The sequence below is a fragment of the Salvelinus sp. IW2-2015 genome, linkage group LG23 (assembly GCF_002910315.2).
Source record: "Salvelinus sp. IW2-2015 linkage group LG23, ASM291031v2, whole genome shotgun sequence".
NCBI lineage: Eukaryota > Metazoa > Chordata > Actinopteri > Salmoniformes > Salmonidae > Salvelinus > Salvelinus sp. IW2-2015.
This window is the reverse complement of record NC_036863.1, coordinates 49107732-49119755: the sequence shown is the minus strand read 5'-3', so window position 1 is coordinate 49119755 and position 12024 is coordinate 49107732. Positions and strand designations below refer to the sequence as shown.

The 12024-nt window shown below is 42.8% G+C and overlaps 1 protein-coding gene across 3 annotated transcripts in view; it reads right to left on the bottom strand.

Moving 5' to 3' along the window:
- Nucleotides 1-12024, bottom strand: part of LOC111950482 (Krueppel-like factor 8) — a 111205-nt gene that overhangs the window by 8700 nt on the left and 90481 nt on the right. For all 3 annotated transcript variants that reach the window (XM_023968096.2, XM_023968095.2, XM_023968097.2), the window contains exons 5-6: nucleotides 7565-7676; nucleotides 1857-1999 (exon numbers count right to left, since the gene is read on the bottom strand). In XM_023968096.2, coding sequence (XP_023823864.1) covers nucleotides 1857-1999; nucleotides 7565-7676 — 255 coding nt within the window. The remainder of the gene's footprint in view (nucleotides 1-1856; nucleotides 2000-7564; nucleotides 7677-12024) is intronic.

The window sequence follows — 12024 nt, the reverse complement described above, 5'->3', positions numbered from 1 at the left end:
GCAAGTATTATGGGTCCTTTGGTGACAAAACGGACGCACTCGTGATAGACTGCAGTCCAAATTGTGGTGAGTAGTGTGTGGATGACTATTTTGTAAATGACCTCGCGAAGTTGCAAGGAATCGGTAGGATAGGTCAAGGTTTAAACGACGAGTATTTTTGGCAGCAGAGTAGAGAGGCTTTGTGTTGCGAACATGAGGAAGCCTGATTCTAGATTAAGTTTTGGATTGCGAGATGCTTAAGTGAGTCTAAGAAGAGAGTTGTATATCTAACCAAGAGACACACCGTATGAGTATTGGTGAGATTCCACAACTATCTAGCAAGAACCGTCCAGAGTATGATTCTAGTCGGGCAGCGGGTGGGGCAGCGAATCGCTGTAAGAGCATGCACTTAGTTTTATAGCAGTTAGAGCAGTTGGACATATCGAGCAACGTGGCTCATTCTGTGGCTACGACCAGTGTTTCCCAACCCAGTCTGCGAACAGTACTCGCCAACCAGCATAAAAAAATCGTGTTGAAGCTGTCAACATACCTCCATTAATACAATTAGGCTTGATGATTAGTTGAATCAGGTGTGCTTGTCTGGTGCTGCAATAAAAATGTGTACTGTTGGGGTACTTGAGGACTGAGTTGGAAACACTAGCTCCAGAATGCGGGCCCTGGATCAGTCATTGGCATAGATGAGTATGTGGCGGGTCAGGTGTGTGTTACCCAGTTGGGGGATCGCGTACAACTAACACCTAACGTAATCTGATACATTTTATGAGCAACAAGTAAAGTAATGCGTTACTTTATCAAATGGGTTATTTTTTTATTACAGTTACTTTGTCAAACAACGCGTGTGTTACTTTCAGAATCTTATCTCCACCGGTGTGTTTCATGATCCATCTCGACTGTTTCCTCATTCTAGCCTGAGCGAGCGGAGAAAGGGTGTTTTGAGAAATGACATGACGGGCTGCTGTCCATAGCAATGTATAGAGGGCGCACCTCTGATGTCTAAACATCTCTATGGACTGTGTATGTGAGGTATACAGAAGAACTGGCGCTCCAGGGAAAGATTTTCAATTAAAGGAGAGGAAATCTGTAAAGATGTTTGGCTACAGTATACAGTTATGGCTAATTAAGCAGCCCACAGATGGAAGAGGAAACCAGTGACCCATCCTGAGGTTAGTAAGTAGCCTATCAGATGGAAGAGAAACCAGTGGACCCATCCTGAGTTAGTAAGTAGCCTATCAGATGAAAGAAACAAGGATCCAACCTGAGTTAGTAGTAGCCTATCAGACGGAGGAGAAAACCAGTGATCCAACCTGAGTTAGTAGGTAGCCTATCAGACGGAAGAGAAACCAGTGACCCCATCCTGAGTTAGTAAGTTAGCCTATCAGACTGAAGGGAAACCAGTGATCCAACCGTGAGTTAGTAAGTAGCCTATCAGATGAGAGAAACCACTGATCCAACCTGAGTTAGTAAGTAGCCTATCAACGGAAGGAGAACCACTGATCCAACCTGAGTTAGTGTAGTGCCTATCAGATGGAAGGAAAACCAGTGATCCAACCTGAGTTAGTAAGAGCCTAATCAGACGGAAGAGAAACCAGTTTCCAACCTGAGTTGTAAGTGAGCCTATCAGACGGAAGGAGAACCATGATCCAACCATGATTAGTAAGTAGCCTATCTTTGAGAGTACGTACGGCTCGCCTTTGTGCCTTGCTCCCTCTGACAGTCAAACAAACGGTGAGATTGGGATTTTTTCCCATGAAAGCAAAGGAAAGTAATATAACTCGTTACTTTCCACACAAAGTAATGTTACTTTTGCCAAAAAAGTTTGGGTTAGTAATATATTACTTTCCCAACACTGGTGTTACCTGTGTGTATCCTGCGGTGGGCTTTAAGGTGTGAGCTCTTGGTGTACACCTTGTTACAGCCATCATAGTCACACATATGGACACGCCTCCTCTTCATATCCGGCGAATCAGGATCCACCTGCATGTCCATGTCTACGCCCGACCTGAGAGTGACAAAGAGAGAGAGAAAGCAGACATTATATGGGTGAGGCTGGAGTGAGATGTAGTCATGTATTTCGTGAAATTACAAAATGTCACAGCAGATCGCCTGTATTAGCAGGATTACGAGAAAGCAGCTAGCTACCTGTATATTAACTCTTCAGACCTGGGTTCAAATAATATTTGAAATATTATTAGGATCATTGTTTGAATTTCACCGGGACAGTGCACATTAACCAACACCAATATTACAGTAATGCAYCTTCCATGAAAATGTGCTGGGGGTAGAAAATAGCTAATTTGCACCAGTAGTCTCTGGGCAGGTAAGGGCCTTTACACAATCACAATGCACATACAAATAGTCACTAAAACAATAGAAAAGACAAGTACATGACATCCAATACTTGGAGTACAACATATTGAAATACTTCATGTGGGCCTTGATAAAAGGTCTGTAACTGTAACTGTTACATGAGCAGACATGCAGGTTTACCTCCCCAACCCCACCCATACTGTCTAAACCCGAACTAAACCTAGAAGGAAAGGACTGTGATGTTAACACCTATAGGGAACTGCCCAAGTCTAGCTGACTGGACAATTAACATCTATCCATGGGTTTATTATTAATGCACTCTATTGTACGGATCTGTATGATTGATGAATAGAAGTCTTACAAATTATTTTGTCATTGCTGCATCATCATTAGGTGACACTATGGGGGCGAATCCATTAGGTGACACTATGGGGGCGAATCCTAACTTCCAATTTTATTTACTTAGTCAAGCATTGATGTCAATGGGAAGTTGTGATTCGCCCCTACGTATTTGGACATGGCTACATGAGGGAACTACACTGAACAGAAATATAAATGGGAACTTGTGATTCGCCCCTACGCATTTGGACATGGCTACATGAGGGAACTACACTGAACAGAAATATAAATGGGAACTTGTGATTCGCCCCTACGCATTTGGACATGGCTACATGAGGGAACTACACTGAACAGAAATATAAACACAACATGTAAAGTGTTGGTCCCATCTTTCATGAGCTGAAATAAAAGATCCCAGAAATGTTCCATTCCAACAAAAAGCTTATTTCTCAAAAATGTTGTGCACAAATGTGTTTAAATCCCTGTTAGTAAGCGTTGCCTTTGCCAAGATAATCCATCCATCTGACAGGTGTGGAATATCAGGAAGCTGATTAAACAGCATGACGATTACACAGGTGCACATTGTGCTGGGGGACAATAAAAGGCCATGATAAAATGTGCAGTTTGGTCACACGACACAGTTGCCTCAAGTTTTGAGGGAGCATGGAATTGGCATGTTGACTGCAGGAATGTCCACCAGAGCTGTTGCCAGAGAATTGAATGTTAATTTCTCCACCATAAGCAGCCTCTAACATCATTTTAGAGAATTTGGCAGTACGTCCAACCGGCCTCACAACCACAGACACGTGTAACTACGCAGCCCAGGACCTACACATTCGGCTTCTTCACCTGCGGGATGGTCTGACAGCTGATGAAACTGTGGGTTTGCACAACTGAAGAATTTCTGCACAAACTGCCAGAAACCSTCTCAGGAAAGCTSATCTGAGTGCTCGTCGTCCTCACCAGGGTCTTAATCTGACTGCATTTCAGCATCGTAACCGACTTCAGTGGGCAAATCCCCACCTTCGATGGCCACTGTCACACTGGAGAAGTGTGCTCTTCATGGATGAATCCCGGTTTCAACTGTACCGGGCAGATGAATGTATGGCATTGTGTGGGTAAGCGGTTTTCTGATGTCAACATTGTGAACAGAGTGCCCCATGGTAGTGGTGGGGTTACGGTATGTGCAGGCATAAACTATGGACAACAAACTCAAATGCATTTTATRGATGGCAATTTGAATGCACAGAGATACCGTGACGAGATCCTGAGGCCCATTGTCGTGCCATTCATCCGCTGCCATCACCTCATGTTTCAGCATTATAATGCACAGTCCCATGTTGCAAGGATCTGTACACAATTCCCAAAGCTGAAAATGTCCCAGTTCTTCCATGGCCTGCATACTCACCAGACATGTCACCCATTGAGCATGTTTGTGATGCTCTGGATCGACGTGTACGACAACGTGTTCCAGTTCCCGCCAATATCCAGCAAATTCACACAGCCATTGAAGAGGAGTGGAACCACATTCCACAGGTCACAATCAACAGCCTGATCAACTCTAAGCGAAGGAGATGTGTCATGCCGCATGACTCAAATGGTGGTCACACCAGATACTGACTGGTTTTCTGATACACGCTCCTACCTTTTTTGTTTTTAAGTATCTGTGATCAACAGATGCATATCTGTATTCCCAGTCATGTGAAATCTATAGATATGGCCWAATGGATTTATTTKAATGAACTGTAACTCAGTATAATCTTTGAAATTGTTGCATTTATATTTTTGTTCAGTATACATACAGAATAGTCAAATACACCGTGTTAATTTAAATGATTCTAYCAGAGCCTCACTCCTAGTAATCACTGATGATTAAGTTTATTGTTTAGGTTCATCACAGTTAATAGTGCTCTATGATCCCTGGGTGAAGTTACAGGCCACAGGCAGCAGAGAGGGCTAGAGAGTAACTGTTGAAAACCCATACAGCTGGACAGCTTCCAGTTCAATGCTGATCTCTCCTCTCTCTTCCCTCCTTTCCTTCCTCTCCCTCCCATCCTCCGGGTTCCTCGCGGCCGGCCTTTCCTTTCTCCACCCTGCCTGCCAACTAGTTCACTCCTTTTCCTCTCTCTCTCTCTCTCTCTGCCCAGCCGTTGGCTCAAAAACACTAAAGAATAGAAAAGTATTCCTTCTTCACCCCATCCCGCCTCTAACACACTCACTCACCCCGCTCCTTCTCTTTCACTCTCTCCAAACCGTTTATAAGGAGGTGTGACGGCAAACTGCATTACGTAACCTTGTTTACACCCAGTTCTGTGACAACCCTGCCCAGCAACACACACAAACACACAAACAGACGTCAGCTAAGTGAACTCTCCAAGCACACACCCTGCATTTCAGTTCGATAGAGTGCAGCGAGCTCTGACACACACGCAAACACACAAAACAAACGTCAGCTAAGTGAACTCTCCAAGCACACACCCTGCATTTCAGTTCGATAGAGTGCAGCAAGCTCTGACACACTCGCAAACACACAAACACACGTCAGCTAAGTGAACTCTCCAAGCACACACCCTGCATTTCAGTTCGATAGAGTGCAGCAAGCTCTGACACACACGCAAACACACGTCAGCTAAGTGAACTCTCCAAGCACACACCCTGCATTTCAGTTAGAGTGCAGCAAGCTSTSACACWCKCYCAAACACACAAACACACAAACACACGTCAGCTAAGTGAACTCTCCAAGCACACACCCTGCATTTCAGTTAGATAGAGTGCAGCAAGCTCTGACACACACGCAAAGCTACGCCTTGGGGTGTTGAGCTTGCTGCATCCTCCTACCAAATAGAGATACACATTAATACATTCTGTCTCTCCCGGTTGCTGCCTCACTACACATTGTGTGCCACATACACACTGCCTCTCCTCCAGTGTTCAGGGGTTATATAAGGGTCCGGAGAAGAGCAGTGCTGCAGTAATGTAATTAATGCCAGAGAGAGGAGAGGAGGGACGGGCCCAGCTCACCACAGTCAAACCCCCAGTGAAGGGGCAAATTCACCCTATATCACTTTCCTCTAATACACTCAACCCCAGTCCTGCAGAACACTCTTCCTGTATCACTCTATTCCTACAGTGCCTTCAGAAAGTGTTCGTACCCCTTGACTTATTACACATTTTGTTGTGTTACATCCTGAATTCAAATGGATTAAATGGATTTTTTSCCTTATGGGAGAACCTGCCAATACCCCGTAGTGAAGACATGCTTTTACATTTCTTTTTTATTCACTGAAAATGAAACACAAAAATGTCTCATTTACATAAGTATTCACACACTCCAAATTGAGCTCAGGTGCATCCAATTTCCTTTGATCATCCTTGAGATTGGAGTCCTGTGGCCAATTCAATTGTTAGAACATGATTTAGAAAGAAACACAGCGGTCTATAAAAAGGTCCCACAGTTGACAGTGCATGTCAGAGTAGAAACTATAACATGATGTCCAAGGAACTGTCCATAGATCTCTTGAGATACAATTGTGATGAGGCGGCAGGTAGCCGATTGGTAAGAGCGTTGGACTAGGAACCGAAAGGTTGCAAGATCGAATCCCCGAGCTGACAAGGTAAAAAATCTGTCGTTCTGCCCTGAACAAGGCAGTTCCCTAGGCCGTCATTGAAAATAAGAATTTGTTCTTAACTGACTTGCCTAGTTAAATAAAGGTCAAATTAAATAAAAAAATCGAGGAGTGTTGAAAGTTTCCAAGAGCACAGTGTCATCCACCATTGGGAAATTGAAAAAATATGGGAACTACCCAGACTGCCTAAGAGCTGGCTGTCCGACCAAACTGAACAAGCGGCAAGAGGTGGTGACCAAGAACCCAATGACCACTCTGACAGAACTACAGAGTTTCCTTGGCTGAGATGGGGAGAACCTGCCATCAGGACAACAGTCTCTTATAGCACTTCACCAAATTGGGTTTTATGGGAGAGTGGCCCGACGGAAGCCAACCCTGAGAAAAAAGGCACATGCCTGGGATCGAACCCGTGTCTGTAGTGACGCCTCGAACACTGCGATGCTGCGCCACTCGGGAGGCCCTGTATTTCATTTTCAAAACATTTCTACAAAGATGTTTTCGCTTTGTCACTATGGGGTATTGCGTGTAGATGGGTGAGGAAAAAAATCTATTAATCCATTTTGGAATTCAGGCTGTAACACAAAAAAATGTGGAATAAGGGGTATGAATAACTTTCTGAAGGCACGGTATACAGGACTACTCAACTACCCACAAATCATGCAAGATATCTTCTGAAATAAGTATTGTTATCGTATATTGATGAGAAAAAGCAATGTATCACCCAGCCTCCATCCTGCTTCAGTTCGGCTGGCGTTTGCCGAGCTCATTCCCTTAAAAGACCTTCGCTTGAAAAAAATGTTTTCCATTTTGAGACGCCGTAGCCAGTAGTCAGATTCATCTATGATAACTCAAGAAATCTGTCATACATTTTTGCCGAGGAGATCTTAGTTGCYCAATTTTGCATCTGACTAAGATGTTTGGTGCAGTATTTCTCAAGTGAAAAAATMTGCWTGAGGACAAGTCTCTTGTTGCATGACAACAGGCACTTCATTGGAGAATCCATATTGTTGACCAATCGCCGACAAGGGGGCGTAGACTTCGGCTACCGAGGGYAAAAAACGGTGTGCCCGAACAGCTGAAAAAACCCTTGCCGAAGTCCAAAATGAACCAAAACGTCACAAAATGTTGTCATAATATATGCGCAAACTGTTCCGAACTCTTTTGGCTGGGAAGCATGCGGAAGCCTTAACACTCACCCTGTGTCCAAAGAAGGAAGCTGAGTCCTACACCACCCCTACACCACAACCCTGTGTCCAGGCCTATACCACCACCTTCCATTATCTGACACTCACCCTGTGTCCAGTCCCGGTGTACTGAAGGATGCTGAACCGGACTCTGTCCCACTCTCTACATCACTGTCACTCTGGTACTCCACTGGGGACGCCGAGCCAGGCTTGATACGCACTGTAGGGAGAAAAGGGTAGATGGAGAAAGGGGGGAGGYAGAGAGATGGAGAAGATGAAGAGAGAGGGAAGAAAGAGAGAGAGGAAGAAAGATGGGTATAAATAGAGATAGACAACAGGGGTTAGCAACTTAAATCCAACATTAACACACAGTACTTGGCAACACAAAAGGTAAGTCAAGGCATCCCAGCTGAGCTCATTTGAATTTCTATTTGGGTGTGAGAGAATTCCTCATTATACTTCGGTATGGTTGGCTGTGCTGCGGAGGCTGCTGATTGTATTTGTGAACCCCCCTCCCTCACCCCACCCCACCCCCTCCTCTCCCTTTCTCCTTTAGTGGGTCAGAATGTGGGATGAGTGGGGGTGAGGGTTGTTTGTGATGATGGGGTTGGGATGGGAGTAAATAACTGTCCTTTGTATGTTGGGACAACCCACCACCTGTTAACCCTAATACCCCTGAAACCCACCTTATTCAAAGGCAAAACGACCCATCTCCTCTCTTCAGAATCTTCCGTTCCTAAAAGTATCCCTCCGTACTCACCCCTCCCTCGCCACTCCCTCCGTACTCCACCCCTCTCTCCCATACTCCACCCTCTCTCCCATGCTCCACCCTCTCTCCATGCTCCACCCTCCCCTCTCTTCTCTACAGAGCTCTGTGTGTCACTCCTCTGTTACAACAACATAGTTATAAGTGTAGTGTAGCAAACTCTTTTTAAGTCAAATCTGCACCTACTCATGTACACTCTGTATCAACACACTCAACTACATGCGTTTTCTACTTACAGAATGTTCATGTTGACAGTTTACAAGTCCTAGGGACAGTTTTTCTGGATAGGTTTAAGCCTAGTCCTAGACTAAAGCATGTTCAATGGACATTCTCTAAGGAAGAGCTTCTTATTCCAAGACTACAGTAGGCTTAATCTGGAAATTGGACCTTACAATTTGGGAAATGGGTGGAGTCTATATATATATTTTTTACACTTATTTCATAGAACATGTTTGAGTTCTTCTATTATTACATTCAAAGAGGCCCCCCCCCAAAACATTATTTCATGTAAGGAACTCAGTCCGGTTTCAACTTACTCTTGAAAGTTGTAATAGTATAACGCACAAGGTGCAATTTGGAAATATTCACATGAATACACGTTAGACATAGCAAAATGTATAGAATTGCAAGAAAATATGCTTTAAAACCTGCAAAATTATCTCTCCGCCAAAAAGAAGGGGGTGTGAACAGTTTGTGTCATGAACAGTGCTTGTCCCCATAGAAACAGACATGGCAAGGGATTGCACCCCTCTCCAGCATGGCCTCATGGTGAGTAGTCGGTCTGCAAACATTTTGGAGAAAATGGTGAGCAAGTTGGTAAATCTTCATGGATTTATTTTTTTAAATGTCACTACCGAACATCTAATTTATCAAGAAATATGTAAAGTACGGTTTTGGGACTAAAATACAGGTAACTGCRAAAAGAAAGGACACACCAACATAAAGTGTCTTAATAGGGCGTTGGGCCATCACGAGCTGACAGAACAGCTTGAATGCGCTTTGGCATAGATTCTACAAGTGTCTGGCATTCCGTTGGAGGGATGCGACTAGGGCTGTGGCGGTCACGAGATTTCGTCAGCCGGCGATTGTCAAGCAAATAACTGTCGGTCTTACGGTAATTGACCGTTAATTAACATAAACACATTAAGCATCTCCGGGCTTACACACATATCCCACAAGCCACCGATGCAGACCTTTGGAACAGCTACATTTTTAATTAAAAGTCTAATAAATCCATGTAATATAGCCAACGCTTTCACAATAAATCCATTATTTATTTTAAACAGGTCTAAAGGAGCATGATACCAAGAAAATGTAGTCTATTTCAGAAGAACAGAATTGCATATTCAGACTAATGATTTGAAAAAAGCCGAACGAACAGCAAAAGCACTAGCCCATGACAATCTACTACCCCATAGTACAAAGGTCAACCTATTCTATTCTGTGAGAGAAATAYATATTCCAAACATAGTCTGGGACAGTTGTGGGATGCGAGAGATCCCAAATTAATACAACCACTAGCAACAATAAAAAATGCTTTTTTACGCACTGTGGCTGACGCAACAGATCGTAACGTTTAGCTTACATTTTTTTTATAAACTATTAGGCTATTTCTTCACATTATAAGCGCAGCAATGCGCACATGGTAATAGGCTATAAGCACAAATGTTCCATTAGCGGAAAACACCATTATCAAAAGTAGAGGTCGACCGATTAAATCGGCATGGCCAATTAATTAGGGCCGATTTCAYGTTTTCATAACAATCGTAATCGGCCATTTTGGACGCCGATTATGGCCGATTACATTGCAATCCACGAGGAAACTGCGTGGCAGGCTGACCACCTGTTACGCGAGTGCAGCGTCAAAAGGACCTTGTGGCTACAAGGAGCCATGGTAAGTTGCTAGCTAGCATTAAGCCATTATTATCTATAAAACACAACAATGTTAAAATCTCTGGTTTAAACTACACTGGTTGATGATAGTACTAGGTTAACTAGCTTGTCCTGCGTTGCATATAATCAATGCGGTGCCTGTTAATTATCATCGAATCACAGCCTCATTCAACATCGCAAAACTGGTGATGATTTAACAAAAGCGCATTCGCGAAAAAGCACAATCATTTCACAAATGTACCTAAGCATAAACATCAATGCCTTTCTTAAAATAAATACACAACATTGTTGTAATTGTCATTATTACAAATATATATATACTATAAAACGGCCAATTAATCAGTATAGGCTTTTTGTGGTTCTCTAATAATCGGTATCGGTGTTGAAAAATCATAAATCAGTCGACCTCTATTCAAAAGTGACACAAATGCAATTATGCATGTAATGCTTTTACTATAAAGGTGCATTTTTATGGTGAAAATTATCTTCCCCAAACTTGAAACTCACACGCTGCTTATATATGCCAGTTTGGCTTCTCACTCCTTCTGTAAAGCAGATTAATGTGCTTAATTTTAAAGAAGTTATTTGGCCACTTTAGCTGTGATACAAACCTTATTACAACATATAGGCCTATGGGCTAGGCTACATGAGGTGTGCAACTAAGTTGCAAAAAAAAAGGCATTGTTTCTTATTCTGGGCATCATTCACAAGTGATAATATATATTACCAAGTGATAGGCTAATATCGTCACCATCAGACGTGTTCTTGATTGAATCTTGTCTTTACATGTAAAAATATATATGTGTGACATTTGTTATCATTTAGAATGGACCATTATCATTACCTGTATTGAAACAGGGGCAGCGGAAAAAATACATGTCATCTATGCACTTAAATAGCGAATCAAGGATGCTTTTCATGTGGTTTATTTTCATTTTCATACTCCTGTCGTAAAGTGAAGCATGTGCTTAATATTAGGAAAGTTGAGAAATAAATATATAGAAAGCTGATCCTCCTATTTTTAGTAGAGGCCATCACTCTGTTTTCTCACGCAATTGCATAGCCTATAGAACTGTTGCGCAACATGAGCTCATGGGCTCTCATGAAGTGTTTGATTAGATTTTCGATAACATTTGTTGATGCCAGAGTGATTAGAGGGACAAGAGAGTGTTGAGTACCAGGCAGTTAGTAAGTTGGTAGGCTTTAATGACCATCAGCAGCATCAGAGCTTGGAGAAGCCTAATTATTGTGACTAACAGTCACGTGGAATTTGACTGCCTTCATGATCATGACCGCGCGATGTGGCAGTAATACGGTCACCGCAACAGCCCTAGATGCGACACCATTCTTCCACAAGAAATTCCATAATTTGGTGTTTTGGTGATGGAAAACGCTGTCTAAGGCACCACTCAAAATCTCTCATAAGTGTTCAATTGGATTAAGATCTGGTGAGACACACACACACACACGCACTTTAAACCCCAATGAGATCAAGCCATCGTCACAAAAATAATGGGCAACTGTGCATTTTTATACATGACCCTAAGCATAAATGGATGTTAATTGCTTAATTAACTCAGAAAACCACACCTGTGTGGAAGCACCTGCTTTGAATATACTTTGTGTCCCCATTTAACAAATGTTTCCTTTATTTAGGTAGTTACCTATATATGTTTGCTGGAATGTACATCACAGGAGGTTGGTGGCACCTTAATTGTGGAGAATGGGTTTGTGGTATTGACTGGAGCGGAATCAGTGGAATGTTGTCAAATACATCAAACACATGGTTTCCAGGTGTTTCGAATGTTTCATTTTGTTACCGGCAATATTAAAACATTTTACCCTCAGCGCTCTCCACTGATGTACATCTGGTCAAACTATGAAATGAAAATTAAGTCTCTTATTTTGG